At 44.9% G+C, this 22,742-nt stretch overlaps 1 protein-coding gene across 1 annotated transcript in view; it reads right to left on the bottom strand.

Annotated features, from left to right (window-relative positions):
• Window positions 1–314: 314 nt before the first annotated feature.
• The window catches only part of LOC139412763 (dynein regulatory complex protein 11-like), a 53,503-nt gene continuing 31,075 nt past the window's right edge, over window positions 315–22,742 (bottom strand). The window contains exons 12-19 of the mRNA XM_071159451.1: window positions 19,699–19,766; window positions 18,620–18,702; window positions 15,638–15,745; window positions 10,810–11,009; window positions 9,400–9,486; window positions 4,546–4,723; window positions 1,571–1,809; window positions 315–725 (exon numbers count right to left, since the gene is read on the bottom strand). Coding sequence (XP_071015552.1) covers window positions 576–725; window positions 1,571–1,809; window positions 4,546–4,723; window positions 9,400–9,486; window positions 10,810–11,009; window positions 15,638–15,745; window positions 18,620–18,702; window positions 19,699–19,766 — 1,113 coding nt within the window. The 3' untranslated portion in view covers window positions 315–575. The remainder of the gene's footprint in view (window positions 726–1,570; window positions 1,810–4,545; window positions 4,724–9,399; window positions 9,487–10,809; window positions 11,010–15,637; window positions 15,746–18,619; window positions 18,703–19,698; window positions 19,767–22,742) is intronic.

The raw sequence follows: 22,742 nt of genomic DNA, 5'->3' as shown, positions 1-22,742 counted from the left end.
CCCTCCATCGTTGCACGGTCTCGTGGTTCTGGGGATGGTTAATGATGATTTGTCTCAGGACAGGGGAGAGAGGGGAGCCCGGGGCTCGGATGCGACGGGGTGTATTTTGGGGGGGTTGTGAGTCTCAGTACGCCCCCCCTCCCACTGCAGCTCAGAGCCCCCAGTTTAAACAACTCAGCGCTCATCAACAAGGCTAATTAGCTTCTAATGGTCAAAATAGTTGGAGACTGAAAATAAACATCCCCTAAATAGAATCTCATGAAATTATACTGCTGTGATCCATTTGGACTAAAATCAACAACACTTATCTTCAATATTTACACTGCGATAATAATGATTTATTTGACATACTTTATATCTGGTCTCATACAAGATAAACAGCTACTTTTGTCATTATGATCATAACACGATCGACTGTTACCGTTATACTGTTGTCATGACATTTACAGTCATAGACTGGTAGTAAATGTATCGTCCATCATATCTAAGAAGTAGGAATGTAAATCACATCCCCTGAAAGTCCCTGTCTGTAGACCTCTCCAATGTTGACGACGTCTATCTCTTGTCTTTGACATTTACTTATTGTTCTTCTTGCTTTTCTCTTCTTTCCCTGTCTTCCTCCCAGTGCCCCGCTTGTCTTTGTCCTTGCCCGACTCTCCCTCCTCCTCGATGGTCTTGGCCGCCCGTGCCCTCTTCTTACCCAAAGGTGTCCTGCCGTACCACATCTGGAAACACATTCGCAGCCATCAATCCACGGTCGGAGGAAATAAAACCTGTTATACAGTGGCATTTCCTTCCTAACTGTAGGAACGCAGCACCCTCATGTGGTGATTGTTGGAGCACGACTCTCAAATGTATATATGGAGTTCATCGGATAATACTGAATTGATATATGATTAAAGTACTGAATTGATATCTGATTATAATACTGAATTCATATATGATTAAAGTACTGAATTGATATCTGATTATAATACTGAATTCATATATGATTAAAGTACTGAATTGATATCTGATTATAATACTGAATTCATATCGGATTATAATACTGAATTGATATCTGATTATAATACTGAATTGATATCTGATTGTAATACTGAATTGATATCTGATTGTAATACTGAATTCATATCGGATTATAATACTGAATTCATAATACAATAATGATAATAGTAATAATACTGAATTCATATCTGATTATGATAATAGATGTAAACCAATCAGCACAACAAAGGCAAAAACACGTTTTAATATAATAAAATACCATTTAGCAGAAGCTTTTAACCATAGCCACTTACATATTATTGTTTTACATATGTGTGGTCCCGGGAATCAAACCCACTATCCTAAGATGCAAGCACCACCTACTGCACCACCTACTGAGATACAGAGGACCATTTTAACTGTTATAATGGCAAAATAACCCCTTCCTTCCTCCTACATAGGAGCTTTCCAATTGTCGCCTCTGATTTCTGTGGGAGTAAGGCTATCCTGAGCACTTTGGTGATAAACATATATAAACAAATATTTATGCAAATAAAAGGTGATTAATTGATTGATGCTACTGAACCTTAAAGGCCTCCTCCTCCTCTTTGTAGACGGGGTCCTGTCTGGCCAGTGGAGGGATGAACTCTTCAGCGGTCAGTGGTCTGGTAGTCTGCTGGGCCAGCCTGCGAGGGGTCAGCACCTGCCTCACAGCCTGCAGGATGTGGCCCTGGGTGTAGCCATCTGTCACCTTGGCCAGGGAGCTCAGGTCCAGGCTGGGGGTGAGGCGAGCACCGCCGCCACACAGCAGCTCCCTCCACAGCACTGGAGAACACATCAGACAGGGAGAGAAAGGTTAGGGTTCAAACCAGAAGTGGGCAATGAATAATTTGTTTTTTTTTTAAAGATGTGTGTTTACTGGTGGGCCTATCATATGAATTCATTCCACCAGTAGTTTTCATGTCAACTCATTTCTGGTGGCTTTAGGGAATAAAACCTCCACAGATTCTGTCTGTCCATAGCCAACAGGTTGGCCTAGATATAGACCACTATAGACCACTATAAACCCCCATAAACCAATATAGACCACTATACATCACTATAAACCACTATGGACCACTATAAACCACTATAAACCACTGTAAACCAATATTTATTTTTTTATTTTTTTTATTTCACCTTTATTTAACCAGGTAGGCAAGTTGAGAACAAGTTCTCATTTACAATTGCGACCTGGCCAAGATAAAGCAAAGCAGTTCGACACATACAACAACACAGGGTTACACATGGAGTAAAACAAACATACAGTCAATAATACAGTAGAAACAAGTCTATATACGATGTGAGCAAATGAGGTAAAATAAGGGAGGTAAAGGCAAAAAGGCCATGGTGGCAAAGTAAATACAATATAGCAAGTAAAACACTGGAATGGTAGATTTGCAATGGAAGAATGTGCAAAGTGCAAAGTAGAAATAAAAATAATGGGGTGCAAAGGAGCAAAATAAATTAATAAATAAAATACAGTAGGGAAAGAGGTAGTTGTTTGGGCTAAATTATAGGTGGGCTATGTACAGGTGCAGTAATCTGTGAGCTGCTCTGACAGTTGGTGCTTAAAGCTAGTGAGGGAGATAAGTGTTTCCAGTTTCAGAGATTTTTGTAGTTCGTTCCAGTCATTGGCAGCAGAGAACTGGAAGGAGAGGCGGCCAAAGAAAGAATTGGTTTTGGGGGTGACTAGAGAGATATACCTGCTGGAGCGTGTGCTACAGGTGGGAGATGCAATGGTGACCAGCGAGCTGAGATAAGGGGGGACTTTACCTAGCAGGGTCTTGTAGATGACATGGAGCCAGTGGGTTTGGCGATGAGTATGAAGCGAGGGCCAGCCAACGAGAGCGTACAGGTCGCAATGGTGGGTAGTATATGGGGCTTTGGTGACAAAACGGATTGCACTGTGATAGACTGCATCCAATTTGTTGAGTAGGGTATTGGAGGCTATTTTGTAAATGACATCGCCAAAGTCGAGGATTAGTAGGATGGTCAGTTTTACAAGGGTATGTTTGGCAGCATGAGTGAAGGATGCTTTGTTGCGAAATAGGAAGCCAATTCTAGATTTAACTTTGGATTGGAGATGTTTGATATGGGTCTGGAAGGAGAGTTTACAGTCTAACCAGACACCTAAGTATTTGTAGTTGTCCACGTATTCTAAGTCAGAGCCGTCCAGAGTAGTAATGTTGGACAGGCGGGTAGGTACAGGTAGCGATCGGTTGAAGAGCATGCATTTAGTTTTACTTGTATTTAAGAGCAATTGGAGGCCACGGAAGGAGAGTTGTATGGCATTGAAGCTTGCCTGGAGGGTTGTTAACACAGTGTCCAAAGAAGGGCCAGAAGTATACAGAATGGTGTCGTCTGCGTAGAGGTGGATCAGAGACTCACCAGCAGCAAGAGCGACCTCATTGATGTATACAGAGAAGAGAGTCGGTCCAAGAATTGAACCCTGTGGCAATATAGACCAGTATATACCACTATAAACCAATATAAACCACTATAGACCACTATAGACCACTATAAACCCATATAGGCCACTGTAAACCACTATAAACCAATATAAACCACTATAAACCAATATAAACCACTATAAACCAATATAGACCACTATAAATCAATATAAACCAATATAGACCACTATAGACCTCTATAAACCAATATAGACCACTATAAACCACTATAGACAATTATATACCACTATAGACCACTATAAACCAATATAGACCACTATAAACAACTATAAACCAATATTAACCAATAGACGACTGTAGACTACTATAAACCAATATAGACCACTATAAACCACTATAGACAATTATAAACCAATATAGACCAATATAAACCAACATAAACCACTATAGATCACTATAAACAACTATGAATCAATATAGACCACTATAAACCAATATAAACCACTATAGACCACTATAAACCACTATAAACCAATATAGACTACTATAAACCAATATAAACCAATATAGACCAATATAGACCACTATAGACCTCTATAAACCAATATAGACCACTATAAACCACTATAAACCAATATAGACAAATATAGACCACTATAAACCAATATAAACCAATATAGACCACTATAAACCAATATAGACCACTATAAACCAACATAAACCAATATAGACCACTATATACACTATAAACCACTATAAACCACTATAAACCAATATAGACCACTAAAGACCACTATAAACCAATATAGACCACTATAGACCACTATAAACCAATATAGACCACTATAGACTCCTATAAACCAATATAGACCACTATCGACTCCTATAAACCAATATAGACCAATATAGACCACTATAAACCACTATAAACTAATATAATCCAATATAGACCACTATAAATTAATTTAGACCACTATAAACCAATATAGACCACTATAAACCAATATAGACCACTATAAACCAATATAAACCAATATAGACCAAGGCAGACCACTATAGACAACTATAAACCAATATAAACCGATATAGACTACTATAGATAACCCACCCAGTCTGGAGGCATAGTCAGGTCTGGGGATGAGGATGATCTTCCTATAGACTTTACAGAAGGGCTTGAGGTCTGCGTCAAAGGGCCTCCGGGACGTCCCTACGACCAGAACACGATCCTCAGGCTTCACAGACTTCAGCACCTTTACTAGGTCCTTCTTCAGACGCTTAGGCTCCATCTAGAGAGGGAGAGAGGAGAGAGGGAGGAGAGAGAAAGAGAGGGAGATGAGGGGAAGTGAGGAGAGAGAGAGAGGAGAGGGAGATGGAGAGGGGTATGGAGATAGGGAGGAGAGGGAGAGTAAGTGAGGAGAGAGAGAAGGAGAGGGGTATGGAGATAGAGAGAGAGAGAGGGAGGAGAGAGAGGGAGGGAGATGGAGAGGGGTATGGAGATAGAGAGAGAGGGAGAGGGAGGAGAGGGGTATGGAGATAGAGAGAGAGGGAGGAGAGGGAGAGTAAGTGAGGAGAAGGAGATGGAGAGGGGTATGGAGATAGAGAGAGAGGGAGGAGAGAGAAGGAGATGGAGAGGGGTATGGAGATAGAGAGCGAGGGAGGAGAGGGGTATGGAGATAGAGAGAGAGGGAGAACAAGGAAGAGGGGGTAGAGAGTTATGACCGGCCACATGAGGGCAGCATAAACTTATTTGTAAATTCAAGATGTCCCCATTTTCAACTGCTCACAGCTGTCATCTCATATAACCCATGTTACCCAACAATGGATGTGAGTCCCACTTTAGTTAATTCACAAACAATACAATAATGGAGAAGGTTACTTGACAATCTGCTATGTAAACACTTTTGTCAAAACAAGTCCCTTGATTACACTGTTTGTCAATGTGCACTGTAGTGTTTTTATTTCTTTCACCTTTATTTAACCAGGTAGGCTAGTTGAGAACAAGTTCTCATTTACAACTGCAACCTGGTCAAGATAAAGCATAGAAAAATCGACACATACAACAACACAGAGTTACACATGGAATAAACAAAACATACAGTCAATAATACAGTAGAAAAAAACAAAAAGTCTATATACAGTGAGTGCAAATGAGGTAAGTTAAGGGAGTTAAGGCAATAAATAGGCCATGGTGGAGAAGTAATTACAATAAAGCAATTAAAACACTGGAATGGTAGATGTGCAGAAGATGAATGTGCAAGTAGAGATACTGGGGTGCAAAGGAGCAAGATAAATAAATAAATACAGTATGGGGATGAGGTAGGTAGATAGATGGGGTGTTTACAGAGGGGCTAAGTTCAGTGATCTGTAAACTGCTCTGACAGCTGGTGCTTAAAGCTAGTGAGGGAGATATGAGTCTCCAGCTTCAGAGATTTTTGCAGTTCGTTCCAGTCATTGGCAGCAGAGAACTGGAAGGAAAGACGACCAAAGGAGGAATTGGCTTTGGGGGTGACTAGTGAGATATACTGTACCTGCTGGAGCGCGTGCTACGAGTGTGTGCTGCTATGGTGACCAGTGAGCTGAGATAAGGTGGGGCTTTACCTAGCAGAGACTTGTAGATAACCTGTAGCCAGTGGGTTTGGCGACGAGTATGAAGCGAGGGCCAACCAACGAGAGCGTACAGGTTGCAATGGTGGGTAGTATATGGGGCTTTGGTGACAAAAAGGATGGCACTGTGATAGACGGCATCTGGTTTGTTGAGTCGAGTGTCGAGGGCTGGTATTGAGCAGTGCTAATAACTGGTCTCTTTTTTTACATTTAGTCTAGTCTTAGTCATTTTGACTAAAATATCATTACGTTTTAGTCAAGTTTTTGTCGATTGAATAATGATTTAGTCTAGTTATTGTCAAAATGACAAAAACAGTGAGCCATTTTAGTCAACTAAATGCCCTTTAATTTTAGTCCCATTTTAGTCACATCACATTTGCATTGCCTCATTAACCTATAGTAAACATACATCACTGACTTCTATGTGACCAAACAGACATAGCCTTATCCTACCAACACATATATATAAGAATATATAACAATTATCTGGCCGTATGAATTCTTAGTTCAGACTACATAGATATTACATACAGTGCATTCAGAAAGTATTCAGACCACTTCCCCTTTTCCACATTTTGTTACGTTACAGCCTTATTCTAAAATGGATTAAATAAATGTTTTTCCTCAACAATCTACACACAATACCCATAACGACAAAGTTAACATAAAACAGAAATGCCTTATATTTATTATATGCCTTATAAATGCCTTATATTCAGACCCTTTGCTATGAGACTCAAAATTGAGCTCAGGTGCTTCCTGTTTCCATTGGTCATCCTTCAGATGTTTCTACAACTTGACTGGAGTCCATCAGTGGTAAATTCAATTGATTGGACATGTTTTGGAAAGGCACACACCTGTCTATATAAGGTCCCACAGTTGACAGTATATGTCAGAGCAAAAACCAAGCCATGAGGTTGAGGTTGAAGGAATTGTCCGTAGAGCTACGATACAGGATTGTGTCGAGGCACAGATCTGGGGAAGGGTACCAAAAAATGTCTGCAGTATTGAAGGTCCCCAAAAACATCATTCTTAAATGGAAGAAGTTTGGAACCACCAAGACTCTTCCTAGACTCATCCCCAAACTGAGCAATCGAGGGAGAAGGGCCTTGGTCAGGGAGGTGACCAAGAACCCGATTGTCACTCTGACAGAGCTCCAGAGTTCCTCTATGGTGATGAGAGAACCTTCCAGAAGGACAACCATCTCTGCAGCACTCCACCAATCAGGCCTTTATGGTAGAGTGGCCAGATGGAAGCCACTCCTCAGTAAAAGGCACATGACAGCCCGCTTGGAGTTTGCCAAAAGGCACCTACGGACTCTCAGACCATGAGAAACAAGATTCTCAGGTCTGATGAAACCAAGATTGAACTCTTTGACCTGAATGCCAAGCATCATGTCTGGAGGAAACCAGGCACCATCCCTACAGTGAAGCATGGTGGTGACAGCATCATGCTGTGGGGATGTTTTTCAGTGGCAGGGACTGGGAGACTAGACAGGATCGAGGGAAAGATCAACGGAGCAAAGTACAGAGAGATCCTTGATGACACCTGCTCCAGAACACTCAGGACCCCAGACTGGGGTGAAGGTTCATCTTCCAACAGGACAACAACCCTAAGCACACAGCCAAGAAAACACAGGAGTGGCTTTGGGACAAGTCTATGAATGTCCTTGAGTGGCCCAGCCAGAGCCAGGACTTGAGCCCGATCTAACATCTCTGAAGAGACCAGAAAATAGCTGTACAGTGACACTCCCCATCCAACCTGAGTGAGCTTGAGAGGATCAGCAGAGAATAATGGGAGAAACTCCCCAAATACAGGTGTGCCAAGCTTGTAGCGTCACACCCAAGAAGACTCAAGGCTGTAATCACTGCCGAAGGTGCTTCAACGAAGTACTGAGTAAAGGGTCTGAATAGTTAATTAAATTAAATTAGCAAAATGTCTAAAAAACAGTTTTTGCTTTGCCATTATGGGGTATTGTGTGTAGATTGATGAGGAAAAACATATATTTTAGAATAAGGCTGTAACGTAACAAAATGTGGAAAAAGTCTCGGGGTCTGAATGCACTGTACACATCAAACAGGCACACACAAGCGCAGAGAGAGAGAGACAGAGAGAGACAGAGAGAGCGAGAGAGACAGAGAGACAGAGAGAGCGAGAGAGACAGAGAGACATAGACAGAGAGAGACAGAGAGACATAGACAGAGAGAGACAGAGAGACATAGACAGAGAGCGGCAGAGAGACAGATAGAGAGAGCGCACGAGAGACAGAGAGAGACAGAGACAGAGCGAGACAGAGAGAGAGAGACAGAGAGAGAGACAAAGAGACAGAGAGAGTGAGCGCGCGAGAGACCGAGAGACCAAGAGACAGAAGAGAGAGAGAGAGAGAGAGAGAGAGAGAGAGAGAGACAGAGAGAGAGAGAGAGAGAGAGAGAGAGAGTGATGTAAAGTATTGGTAAAGTAGTGTGTTGTACCTCTGTCACTCTGAGGTGTCATCGTTCCACAGACACACTGACGTCCAGAAGTAGTACAGTACGAGGGCTAATGACTCTGAATGGGAGCTAATGACTGTTTCACCCAGTGATGTAGCCGATCCACTTAACCTCGAGTCCCAATCGAGTCCGCAAGTAGCCTAGTTGTAGAACGGCCCGCCACGACAGAAAGACAACAAATGTAGCGCGCTGGTATTATGAGTCATATCTTTTGAAAGGTAATGGCTACAATAGAGCCATTTTCTCTGAGGAAAAGAGGGAGACTTGGCTAGAAGTCTGAGACAGAACCTGGCTATGAAATGCAGTGGGGAAAGTGTGAGTGTTGAGCGAGCCTACAAATTAAAAAACGTTTCTATACTCGAGAGAGAAAAACATAGCTGGACTGTTGTTTTACTATTAAACTTAATGCTGCTTTTGTTTTTCATTTTGTAAAGCATCTTGTGTTTGTTAACTAGGCAAAGGGTGGTATCTAACTAGAAGGCTGGTGGTGACTGGTTAGCTACGAGGAAGCAACAGAGTCGCCTGCGCAATGTGTTTGATCGGAGGTGGAGCCGGAGTGGAGCCTGTCCGCCCAGACTCATGAACAGAACTGGACTGGGCATCTGTTCTGCTAATATTAACAGTACGTATCACTGAAAAGCTCTCAATCTGTCTAAAAACTCTTGTTCAGTCCAACAGATTTTAGTCACAGAGATAATTTAGTGTCATCTTTTTTGTTAAGTTACAGTTTTTTCTGGGTCTATTTAGTCAGTTATAGTCTCGTTAATTGCCACTGAAAAATATATGTTTGCCAAATATTTGATTCACTATTTTTGTTGACGAGATGAACAGTGGTATTGAGATATGCTGCTGTTGTGTAGAGAACATACCTCTTTCTCCAGCTTCGGGACTTTCTTATAAAAGGTTTTCTCGGCATCTCCGATCCATATTACAGAGGGCTGCAGCTGGCGAGCCACCTGCCACAGCAGAACAACACAAAGAAACACACCTCTTTATTTCACACATCAAGGCCAATGTTCAAACAACTCTCTCCCATATGGGAAAATGAGTAACCTCAACAAAACAAACAGTCTAACCAGCAGAAACATCAGTCTCACACAAACAAAATAACACCCACACGCACAAGTCGTACATTAACTGGACTATCAGTAACATTTAAACTACAGTGTATCTCTTAACCCTAACCCTAACCATAACCCTAACCCTAACCCTAACCATAACCCTAAACCTAACCCTAGCCCAAACCATAACCCTAACCCTGGCCCTAACCATAACCCTTATCCCCAAAAGGTGGACTCTACCAGGGAGAAGAAGAATTCCTGGTGCAGAACTGTGACAGAGGAGCTGGCCAAGATGAACTTCTCGTATCACGAGGCACAACACGTGGCCAAGGACAGAGAGTGTTGGAAGGAGCTCATTGTTGCCTTATGTCCCATAGGGGAGGAGAGCTAGTAAGTCTTTAGTTAATGACACCACAGGCTTATGGAGAAACAGTATTGTGAACTTGCAGTGTTTCCATGGCTGGCATTGACAAAAACAACTTGGGGTGAGGGAGGCAGCCACACCCAAATGTTACAAGCCTTTTAGAAACCAACACTGTCTCAGCAAGCAGGAAGTGCTGTCAGGACACGCTCCTGATCCCAGAATGCACTTAGAGAGGGTGCCGACCAATGAGGTGCTGACAGGCGAGATTCAGAACAATGTCGCTAGTGGCTGTGGGCTCCTGACTTGTTTGCCTCTCAAGACAGCTGCATAGAGAGGTGTCCAAGCGAGACAAATCTCTCTCTCCCTCCATGTCTCTCTCTTCTCTCATGTCCCTCGTCCCCCCTCCATGTCTCAGATGAGTCAGTGGTGCAGAATGTCACAGGGGAACCGTGAACAGTAACTGTGTTAACCGATAGACAACTATGTTGATCTGATAAACGTCAAGCTGACAGAGCAACACATAGCAACATCAAGCTGACAGAGCAACACATAGCAACATCAAGCTGACAGAGCAACACATAGCAACATCAAGCTGACAGAGCAACACATAGCAACATCAAGCTGACAGAGCAACACATAGAGCAGCTCATAGTGCAGCTTATTCCTGACTTCACCAGCAGGCATTTCATTCACAACACTGATACCTAATCATGTGCACTGCCAAAGTGTTTTTGTGGGGCATACAGTATGTGTGCATATACTATCTGAATCAAACCAGACAATGACCTCTACCCTCGTACATGGCACCATTTTGCTTCCTTCCTCACTATGTACAGTAGCAGATTGACAAAAACCTTGAAGACCATGTGCAGTAGGTACTGGAGGCAGCTCCTGCCGGGGTACTTCCCAGCCAGGTTTCTGGGGGACAGGTTGAAGAGGTTGGCCCCGGTCTCAGTGCACAGAGCATGGACCAGCATCCTCTTCCCTACGCCTCCAGGACCAGCCAGCAGCAGAGTCTTCATCAGCGGAGCCTTCTGATGGACGGACTGGGAACCTGGGAGGGAGGGAGGGAGGGAGGGAGGGAGAGAGGGAGAGAGAGAGAGAGAGAGGATAATAACATATAGAGGGTGATTGTTAGGTGGTAGTAATTCTTACCATTGATGGCAACCGGGCCGGACCAGGAAAGGACTGTATAATGTAACCTCCAGACTGCACTGAGCCAAGCTGTGAATACACTAGCAGTAGGACAACACAGCAGTAACCATGAACCTGTGAGACTAAGGGCTCTATTCAGTCTGGAAAGCTGAAGTGTTACAGATTCCAGATAGAGATGTAAAGGTTATTTCCCATTGAGACGACAGATGCAGCGTTTATGGTGAATGCAGTTTAAAGTGGGAACATTGTCTTTAAATTTCAATCACAGCATAAAGCTGAACTTCTGCCATGCGGATTGAACAGAGCCGTAAGGTCACTATAGGTGTTTGTAGCCCCTGTGAGGTCTCTGAGGGCCTCAGCAGCAGCAGTGCTGCTTAACTGGTATTAACTGATTCAGCCAGGTTAACCTCCTACCACAGGGAACAATAGTTGAATTACCCAGCTGGATGATACTGGGGTTAGGCTGGGCTGGGGCTGAGGCTGGGATAAGACTGGGGTTAGGCTGGGATGAGCCTGGACTGAGCCTGGGTGAGGCTGGACTGAGGGTGGGCTGAGGCTGGGGTGAGGGTGTACTGAGGCTGCAGTGAGGGTGTGCTGAGGCTATAGTGAGGCTGGGCTGAGGGTGCAGCATTGTGTGCTCTCTGATACTAACCGTGATTAAAAGTCCAGGCTGGACAGAGGCCAGAGGGCCAGGACACAGAACGTGAGAGTAAACACATCCAATCACAACACCCCTCCATTAACCTCTAGACCCAGAGACCCAGAGCAGGTGCAGCCGTGTAACCCTTATCCCCAGGAATCCCCTCCTGTCCCTTGGGTAGGCCCAGCCAAGAAGTCCCGCTCCTGCTGCTCTGACCGGAACTCATTAAAACTACAATAGCTGGCAACAGGCTCTGGCCTCTGTTCTCTCTCTCTATGCTGCAGGCTGTTTATAGGGTCAGTTCACTCTCTGTTAGATCAGGTCACAGTGTTAGTTCATTAGGTACACTATGAGCACTGATTAGAAGACTACTCCTCCCATTAAGGTCTAATGATGATCTCTTTCCTGCCTCTAACCCATCTGGGACAGATTAGCCGATCAATTGACTAGTGCAACGTGCACTTGTCCTTTTCCATAGGAAAGGAAATGTAGAAGCTTGAACAATAAGGTCAAACACAGGTTAAAAGAAGGAACACTAACTATCATGTTCAAATATTGTCACTTTCTTGTGAAAATAACAGACACCACTGAGAATGAGATAGCAGCCAGTCTGGATAATTGGCTGTGAATCGCTAACAAAGGGAGTACACAGAGATATCTCTCTACCAAGGACACGATCTAGCCAGCCTCCCTCCAATATACAATGCTTATACTTCAGAAAACCAAAGCAGTCTCTAAGGAATCTCTGAATCATCACAGAGTAACTGAATCTGAGCCAACTCTTGGTGAGAATGAGAATAAAGTTCCGGGAACAACAAAACAAAACAATGTCCTGTTGTGATTCATTTCATAAAAAGAGGTGGAAGCTTAGGCAGTGTTGTGTGTACACAGTGCAGGTATAAATAAACTGTAGTATGTGACGATGGAGGTGATGGTAGTGGTGGTGATGGTAGTGGTGGTGGTGGTGGTGGTAGTGGTGGTGGTGGTGGTGGTAGTGATGGTGATGGTAGTGGTGGTAGTAGAGGAAGTGGTAGTGGTAGTGAGGGATGATGGTGGTAGTAGTGATGATGGTAGGGGTGGTGGTAGTGGTGGTGATGGTAGTGGTGGTGATGGTGGTGGTAGTGATGGTGGTGGTGATGGTAGTGGTGCTGGTGGTGATGGTAGTTGTGGTGGTGGTGGTGGTGGTAGTGGTGGTTGTGGTAGAGGTGGTAGTGGTGGTAGTGAGGGATGATGGTGGTGGTGGTGGTGTAATTGGTGGTGGTAGTGGTGGTGGTGGTGTAATTGGTGGTAGTAGTGGTGGTAGTGGTGGTGGTGGTAGTAGTGGTAGTAGTGGTGGTAGTGATGGTAGTGGTAGTAGTGATGATGGTAGAGGTGGTGGTAGTGGTGGTGATGGTAGTGGTGGTAGGGGTGGTGATGATGGTGGTGGTAGTGATGGTAGTGGTGGTGGTGATGGCAGTGGTGGTGGTGATGGTAGTGGTAGTAGTGGTGGTAGTGGTAATTGTGATGATGGTAGAGGTGGTGGTGATGGTAGTGGTGGTAGGGGTGGTGATGATGGTGGTGGTAGTGATGGTAGTGGTGGTGGTGATGGCGGTGGTGGTGGTGATGGTAGTGATGCTGGAGGTGATGGTGGTTGTAGTGGTGGAGGCAGTGGTGGTGGTGTTGGTGGTGATGGTGTTGGTAGTGGTGGTGGTGGTAGTGGTGGTGGTAGTGGCGGTGGTGGTGGAGGTGATGGTGGCAGTAGAGGTGGTAGTGGTAGTAGTGATGATGGTGGTGGTAGTGGTAGTGGTGATGGTGGTGGTGGTGGTGGTAGTGGTGATGATGGAGGTGGTGATGGTGGGGGTGGTGATGGTGGCGGTGGTGATGATAGTGGTGGTGATGGTAGTGATGGTAGTGTTAGTGGCGGTGGTGATGGTAGTGGTGGTGATGGTAGTGGTAGTGGTGGTGATGGTAGTGGTAGTGGTGGTGATGGTAGTGGTGGTGTTAGTGGTGGTGGTGATGGTTGTGATGGTGGTGTTAGTGATGGTAGTGGCGGTGATGGTAGTGGTTTTAGTGGTGATGGTAGTGGTAGTGGTGGTAGGGGTGCAAGTGGTGGTGATGATAATAGTGATGGTGGTTGGGGGGATGGTAGTGGTAGTGGTGGAGGGGGTGGTGTTGCAGGTGACGAAGGTGGTAGTAGTGGTAGTAGTGGTGGTGGTGATGGTGGTGGTGGTGGTAGAGGTGGTAGTGGTAGTAGTGGTGGTAGTGGTAGTAGTGGTAGTGAGGGATGATGGTGGTGGTGGTGATGGTAGTGATGCTGGAGGTGATGGTGGTTGTAGTGGTGGAGGTAGTGGTGGTGGTGTTGGTGGTGATGGTGTTGGTGGTGGTGGTAGTGGTGGCGGTGATGGTGGAGGTGATGGTGGCAGTAGAGGTGGTAGTGGTAGTAGTGATGGTGGTGGTAGTGGTGGTGGTGGTGTTGGTGGTAGTGGTGATGATGGAGGTGGTGATGGTGTTGGTAGTGGTGGTGGTGGTGGTGGTGGTGAGGGTGGGGGTGGTGATGGTGGCGGTGGTGATGGTAGTGGTGGTGATGGTAGTGATGGTGTTGGTGGTGATGGTGTTGGTGGTGGTGGTAGTGGTGGTGTTGGTGGTGATGGTGTTGGTAGTGGTGGTGATGGTAGTGGTGGTGATGGTGGCGGTGGTGATGGTAGAGGTGGTGATGGTAGTGATGGTAGTGTTAGTGGCGGTGGTGATGGTAGTGGTGGTGGTGTTAGTGATGGTGGTGATGGTAGTGGTGGTGATGGTAGTGGTGGTGTTAGTGGTGGTGGTGATGGTTGTGATGGTGGTGTTAGTGATGGTGGTGATGGTAGTGGTGGTGATGGTAGTGGTTTTAGTGGTGGTAGTGGTGCTAGTGGCGGTGGTAGTAGTGGTGGTGATGATAATAGTGATGGTGGTGGGGGGGATGGTAGTGGTGGAGGGGGTGGTGTTGCAGGTGACGAAGGTGGTGGTGGTAGTGATGATGGTGGTGATGGACATCCAGCCCATCCAGGCCTCTGGTAGTCATATTGCCTTTGATTAGGTCTGAGGTGCTGAAAGACATCATCTTCTTCTCCAGGGTGGGTGGCCTGTTTGTTCAGTAACCCTCCCCTCTTCAGGAGCTACGTCTGGGGGTCGTAGGGGGATGGGATGGAAATGGGTCTTAACGCCAGGTGACATGAGACGTGTTGGGGAGAAAGATCACGTCCCTTCAGGGTTGGGGTGAATTTCAGTGAGCTGTATTCTATTACCATTAGGATCCCTGGATTAGCATCAGCCCACTAGCTGCTTCTAGATGATCTAGTGGTGTGGAATATTCTATTCTGTTCTGTATTTCTGTTCTATATTTGTATTCTGTATTTCTGTTCTATTCTATTCTGTTCTATTCTATTCTGTTCTATTCTGTTCTACTTTCCTCTAGTATTATATGTTCTTCTCTGTGCTGTTCTATTCTATTCTGTTCTACTTTCCTCTAGTATTCTATGTTCTTCTCTGTGCTGTTCTATTCTATTCTATTCTATTCTATTCTGTTCTGTTCTGTATTTGAATTCTGTATTTCTGTTGTATTCTATTCTGTTCTATTATATTCTGTTCTACTTTCCTCTAGTATTCTATGTTCTTCTCTGTGCTGTTCTATTCTATTCTGGGTTCTGGACCACAGTTACCTGACTCCCCTGTGTTCTGCAGCTGTAGCATAGTGGTGGCAGAGACAGTGACAGAAAGGCTCAGCCAGGAGAGAGTGGCTGAAGGATCAAAGTGTGAGTGTGTGTGTGTGTGTTGCAAGTACAATAAGTATGAATCAGGCTAGCCAGGTTGTGGGGTGATGTGATCACAGTCACAATGATGAGAGTGGATGGGATGGGCTCTCTCTCACTCACCCAGAGGCAGGATCCCATAAAGGGCAATGAGCTGTCTGACGTCTGACAGAGAGGGCATGGGCTCAATGTCTGCCTGGCGCAGGGTCGTACCCAGGTAGCTGAACTCACCTGGAGGGAGGGAGGGGAAGGGAGAGACGAGGGAGGGAGGGAGGGAGAGAGGGAGGGAGGGAGGGAGAGGGAGGGAGGGAGGGAGGGAGGGAGGGAGGGAGGGAGGGAGGGGGAGAGAGAGAGGGGGGAAGGGGGAGGGAGAGAAGTCAGACATCCATCAGACAATAGTCTTGTTCTTTGAGGTATGGAATTTCCTCTTGGTACATTGGCTGATGCATATCTTCAGACTTCTAGGCATCAAGGCATCGAGCTATACTGTGGCTAGAACTGAAATAAGGGAAGGTATTTAGGCCACTATCATAGACAAGACATCAACATCTATTTCTCTGTCCCTCTTGCCGGACTCTCCTCCTCAACCATTCCAAACTCCCTCCCAACATCAAAGGCACTGTATGTGGATATAATTGAAACCAACAGTAACTGGTTTTGGGGAGCCAGGCATGTGTGTCTGTCTGTTCAACATGATAGAGTGTGGTGTCATCCTGACCCTTATTGTAACATGGCCACAGCGAGACATCTAGGGCGGGAGGCAGGGAGGGAATGAGGCACAGAGTGGGATATTGAGTCATAAATCCCTGTGGAGATGAGGCAGGCTCCCTGTCTGATATCCAGCTGGCCCTACTAGACACTCGTGAGCAAACACACCTTTTCATACACACACCAAAGCACGCAGACACACACACACCAAGGCATGCAGATACACACACCAAAGAACACAGATACACACACCAAAGCACGCAGACACACACACCAAAGCACGCAGACACACACACCAAAGCACGCAGACACACACACCAAAGCACGCAGACACACACCAAAGCACGCAGACACACACCAAAGCACGCAGACACACACACCAAAGCATGCAGATACACACACCAAAGCACGAAGATGCACACACCAAAGCATGCAGATACACACACCAAAGCACACAGATACTCACACCAAAGCACGCAGATACACACACCAAAGCATGCAGACACACACACCAAAGCACGCAGACACACACAGCAAAGCATGCAGACACACACAGCAAAGCATGCAGACACACACACACACCAAAGCAAGTAGACACACACACCAAAGCACGCAGATACACACACCAAAACATGCAGACACACACACAAACCAAAGCAAGTAGACACACACACCAAAGCATGCAGACACACTCACACACACCAAAGCACGCAGACACACACACCAAAGCACGCAGACACACACACCAAAGCATGCAGACACACACACCAAAGCACGCAGACACACACGTATGCATGAACATTCGTATAGCTGTGACTAAGGATTATCCAATTGACTGAAGCCAGACCTAAGTCACCAACATTTTATATGCACAGCGCATTGGGAAAGTATTCAGACCCCTTGACTTCTTCCACATTTTGTTATGTTACAGCATTATTCTAAAATGTATATATACACACAATACCCCATAAATACAAAGCAAAAACAGGTTTTTAGACATTTTTGGAAAATGTATATAAAATACATAACAGAAATACCTTATTTACATAAGTATTCAAACACTTTACTAGGAGACTCAAAATTGAGCTCAGGTGCATCCTGTTTCCATTGATCCTCCTTCAGATGTTTCTACAATTTGATTGGAGTCCACCTGTGGTAAATTCAATTGATTGGACATGTTTTGGAAAGGCACACACCTGTCTATGTAAGGTCCCACAGTTGACAGTGCATGTCAGAGAAAAAACCAAGCCATGAGGTTGAAGGAATTGTCCGCAGAGCTCTGAGAAAGGATTGTGTCGAGGCACAGATCTGGGGAAGGGTACCAAAACATTTCTGTATCATTGAAGATCCTCAAGAACACAGTGGCCTCCATCAATCTTAAATGGAAAAAAAATGGAATCACCAAGACTATTTCTGGATCTAGCCGTCCGGCCAAACTCAGCAATCGGGGGAGAAGGGCCAGAGTTCCTCTTTGGAGATGGTTGTCTTTCTGGAAGGTTCTCCCATCTCTGCAGCACTCCACCAATCATGCCTTTATGGTAGAGTGGCCAGACGGAAGCCACCCCTCAGTAAAAGGCACATGACAGCCAGCTTGGAGTTTTCCAAAAGGCACCTAAAGACTCTCAGACCATGAGAAACAAGATTCTCTGGTCTGATGAAACCTGAATGCCAAGCATCACGTCTGGAGGAAACCTGATACCATCCTTACGGTGAAGCATGCTGGTGGCAGCATCATGCTGTGGGGATGTTTTTCAGCGGCAGGGACTGGGAGACTAGTCAGGATCGAGGGAAAGAAGAACGGAGCGATCCTTGATGAGATAGAGATCAGAGAGATCCTTGATGAAAACCTGCTCCATAGCGCTCAAGACCTCAGACTGGGGCAAAGGTTCACCTTCCAACAGGACAACGACCCTAAGAACACAGCAAAGACAACACAGGAATGGCTTCGGGACAAGTCTCTGAATGTTCTTGAGAGGCCCAGCCAGAGCCCGGTCTTGAACCTAATCGAACATCTCTGGAGAGACCTGAAAATAGCTGTGCAGCGACGCTCCCCATCCAACCTGACTGAGCTTGAGAGAATCTGCAGAGAAGAATAGGAGAAACTCTCCAAATACAGGTGTGACAAGAAGACTTGAAACTGTAATCACTGACGGTGCTACGGTGCTTCAACAAAGTACTGAGTAAAGGGTCTGAATACTTATGTAAATGTGATATTTCAGTTTTATAATTGTTTTGAATACATCTGCAATCATTTCTAAAAACCTGTTTTTGCTTTGTCATTATGGGCTATTGTATGTAGATTGATGAGGGAAAAAAAGGTAACAAAATGTGAAAAAAATGGGTCTGAATAGTTTCCGCGCTGTGTGCGTGTGTGTGTGTGAGATGTCAGTACTGTACCAATGTACTCAGAGAGCTTGATGTTCAAGGGTCTAATCAAGAAGCCTTCCAGCACCAGCTCTTCATACAGAGACTCAAGGGTTCTGGAGAGAGAGGGAGAAACAGAGAGAGAGGAGGGAGAGAGAAGGAGGGAGAGAGAGTAAGACACAGAGAGAGAGACAGAGACAGCGAGAGAGAGAGACACAGAGATAGAGACAGAGAGAGAGAGAGGAGGGAGAGAGTAAGACACACAGAGAGAGAGAGAGAGACAGAGAGAGGAGGGAGGGAGAGAGAGACACAGAGAGAGGAGGGAGGGTGAGAGAGAGACAGAGAGAGAGAGAGAGAGAGAGAGAGAGAGAGAGTAAGACACACAGAGAGACAGAGGGAGAGAGAGAGGAGGGAGAGAGAAGGAGGGAGAGAGAGTAACACACAGAGAGAGAGACAGAGAGAGAGAGAGAGAGAGAGGAGGGAGAGAGTAAGACACAGAGAGAGAGAAACACAGAGAGAGGAGGGAGGGAGAGAGAGACACAGAGAGAGGAGGGAGGGAGAGAGTAAGGGAGGGAGGGAGAGAGGGAGAGAGAGACACAGAGAGACACAGAGAGACACAGAGAGAGAGAGAGACACACAGAGAGAGACACACAGAGAGACACAGAGAGAGAGAGACACACACAGAGAGAGACAGAGAGAGAGAGAGAGAGAGAGAGATCAACACACAGAGAGAGAGAGAGACAGACAGAGAGAGACAAAGAGAGAGAGGAGGGCGAGAGAGGGAGGGAGAGAGAGTAAGACACAGAGAGAGAGGAGGGAGAGAGAGTGTGGAGGGACAGACAGAGTGAGAGAAAAGAGCAATGAAAGTGAGATATAAACATGAAGTAGAGAAAGGAAAGGAGAGAGAGAGAGGGAGAGAGAGAATGGTAAGTCGGGTGAGAGGGAGGGAGAGAGAAAGATGGTGTTAAACTGAGGGCGGGGGAGCAGGTCACAAACACACTAATCATTAACCAGGCCTATTGGAGTGGTGGTCACTCCATGACATCATACTCCTGCCCTCTGCCAACCAATCATCTGCTCCATATGGCAGAGTGATATTATCAGACACTGACCTGTCGGCAGTCAGATCCTTCTCTTTCTTCTTCTTCTTCTTACTGCCCTTCTTTCCTTTCTTCTTTTTCTACAATGGAGACATATAACTAAGCAGAGGAGGCTGGTAGTAGGAGCTATAGGAAGACAGGCTCAGTGTAGTGGCTGGGATGGAATCAATGTACCAGAGTCAAACATGTGGTTTCCATATATTTGACACGGTTCCATGTAATCCATTCCAGCCATTACAATGAGCCTGTGCTCGTATAGCTCCTCACACCAGCCTCCTCTGGAACTGAGGGTTCTTCCAAAACCACAACCAAGCTGGCCGAGCAGCCAAGGAATGTCCTACAAGATAGTCAGATATGCACATAAGACAGCTGAAAACATTGCGATGAATCTAGCTCATAGCTCAACTAAAACGTCATACAGAGGGAGCCTAAAATGAACAACATGGAAGATGTTGAATTCAGAAAAAATCATCAGAAAGGAAAAACTGAGTCACAGTCTTTGGGGATAACAACATGTTCCTGGTCTATAATAACACTCCTAGAGAGATGATCTTACACAACCTATGAACCAAAATACATGTGTTGTTTCATTTAGTAAATACACCACCTCCCTGTTGCTATGAGAGGGTGTTCCTCTCACAGAAATATTGAAGAATTCCCCTCTCTTTCTTCAGGAATTTTGGACCACTGTGAAACTATGTTTAATCGTAGCCTACAGTGCTGGCAGCAAACCATAAATTAAAACCATAGCTCCTTCTTTGAGAGGTGATGTTGGGTGGTTCAGGATTTGACATTCTTTGTTTACCACAGTACTTTCATTACAGTATGGACACAAACAAGAGATAAACAGGCCTACTGATTCAATAATCAACACGCTCAGCTACTCTGGCTGAGGTAAATCACAAAATATTCTGCCAAATAAGTCTTTGGAGATCCACATGAAAAAATACTATAGTATAAACTGGGTGGTTTGAGCCCTGATTGCTGATTGGCCGACAGCCGTGTTATATCAGACCGTATACCAGGTGGATGACAAAACATTTATTTTTACTGCTCTAATTACGTTGTTAGCCACTTTATAATAGCAATAAGGCACCTCGTGGTTTGTGGTATATGGCCAATATACCACGGCTAAGGGATGTGTCCAGGCACTCCGTATTGTGTCATGATTAGAACAGCCCAGAGCCGTGGTTTATTGACCATATACCAAACCTCCTCATGCCTTGTTGCTTAAGTATTCACTGTAGTGTTTTTGTGGACTGTAGTATACTAAAGTATTCACTGTAGGGTTTTTGTGGACCTAACTGTATTATTCACTGTTGTATACTGTTGTATACTGTAGTATACTGTAGTATTTACAGTTTACTATATTATAAATACTGCAGTAAAATAAATAGTATAAACTGTAGTGTTTTTGTGGACTAGTATACTGTAGTATTTACTGTAGTGTTTTTGTAGACTGTAGTATACTGTAGTATTTACTGTAGTGTTTTTGTGGACTGTAGTATACTGTAGTATTTACTGTAGTGTTTTTGTGGACTGTAGTATACTGTAGTATTTACTGTAGTGTTTTTGTAGACTGTAGTATACTGTAGTATTTACTGTAGTGTTTTTGTGGACTGTAGTATACTGTAGTATTTACTGTAGTGTTTTTGTAGACTGTAGTATACTGTAGTATTTACTGTAGTGTTTTTGTAGACTGTAGTATACTGTAGTATTTACTGTAGTGTTTTTGTGGACTGTAGTATACTGTAGTATTTACTGTAGTGTTTTTGTAGACTGTAGTATACTGTAGTATTTACTGTAGTGTTTTTGTAGACTGTAGTATACTGTAGTATTTACTGTAGTGTTTTTGTAGACTGTAGTATACTGTAGTATTTACTGTAGTGTTTTTGTAGACTGTAGTATACTGTAGTATTTACTGTAGTGTTTTTGTAGACTGTAGTATACTGTAGTATTTACTGTAGTGTTTTTGTTTTATTATCTTTGACATAGAAGTTTGGGGCTACTGGAGAAATACTAACATATTTGCCATAACCTGTGTAGGTAGGTAGGACTGGGGTCTGAACGGACAGGTTCAGTGTTTCTGCTCTTTTCTATAACCTGTAGGTAGGAAGGACTGGGGTCTGAACGGACAGGTTCAGTGTTTCTGCTCTTTTCTATCACCTGTAGGTAGGAAGGACTGGGGTCTGAACGGACAGGTTCAGTGTTTCTGCTCTTTTCTATCACCTGTAGGTAGGAAGGACTGGGGTCTGAACGGACAGGTTCAGTGTTTCTGCTCTTTTCTATCACCTGTAGGTAGGAAGGACTGGGGTCTGAACGGACAGGTTCAGTGTTTCTGCTCTTTTCTATCACCTGTAGGTAGGAAGGACTGGGGTCTGAACGGACAGGTTCAGTGTTTCTGCTCTTTTCTATCACCTGTAGGTAGGAAGGACTGGGGTCTGAACGGACAGGTTCAGTGTTTCTGCTCTTTTCTATCACCTGTAGGTAGGAAGGACTGGGGTCTGAACGGACAGGTTCAGTGTTTCTGCTCTTTTCTATCACCTGTAGGTAGGAAGGACTGGGGTCTGAACGGACAGGTTCAGTGTTTCTGCTCTTTTCTATAACCTGTAGGTAGGAAGGACTGGGGTCTGAACGGACAGGTTCAGTGTTTCTGCTCTTTTCTATAACCTGTAGGTAGGTAGGACTGGGGTCTGAACGGACAGGTTCAGTGTTTCTGCTCTTTTCTATCACCTGTAGGTAGGAAGGACTGGGGTCTGAACGGACAGGTTCAGTGTTTCTGCTCTTTTCTATCACCTGTAGGTAGGAAGGACTGGGGTCTGAACGGACAGGTTCAGTGTTTCTGCTCTTTTCTATCACCTGTAGGTAGGAAGGACTGGGGTCTGAACGGACAGGTTCAGTGTTTCTGCTCTTTTCTATAACCTGTAGGTAGGAAGGACTGGGGTCTGAACGGACAGGTTCAGTGTTTCTGCTCTTTTCTATAACCTGTAGGTAGGAAGGACTGGGGTCTGAACGGACAGGTTCAGTGTTTCTGCTCTTTTCTATAACCTGTAGGT

Source organism: Oncorhynchus clarkii, chromosome 7, assembly GCF_045791955.1.
Source record: "Oncorhynchus clarkii lewisi isolate Uvic-CL-2024 chromosome 7, UVic_Ocla_1.0, whole genome shotgun sequence".
NCBI lineage: Eukaryota > Metazoa > Chordata > Actinopteri > Salmoniformes > Salmonidae > Oncorhynchus > Oncorhynchus clarkii.
This window is presented reverse-complemented; position numbering and strand designations above follow the sequence as displayed.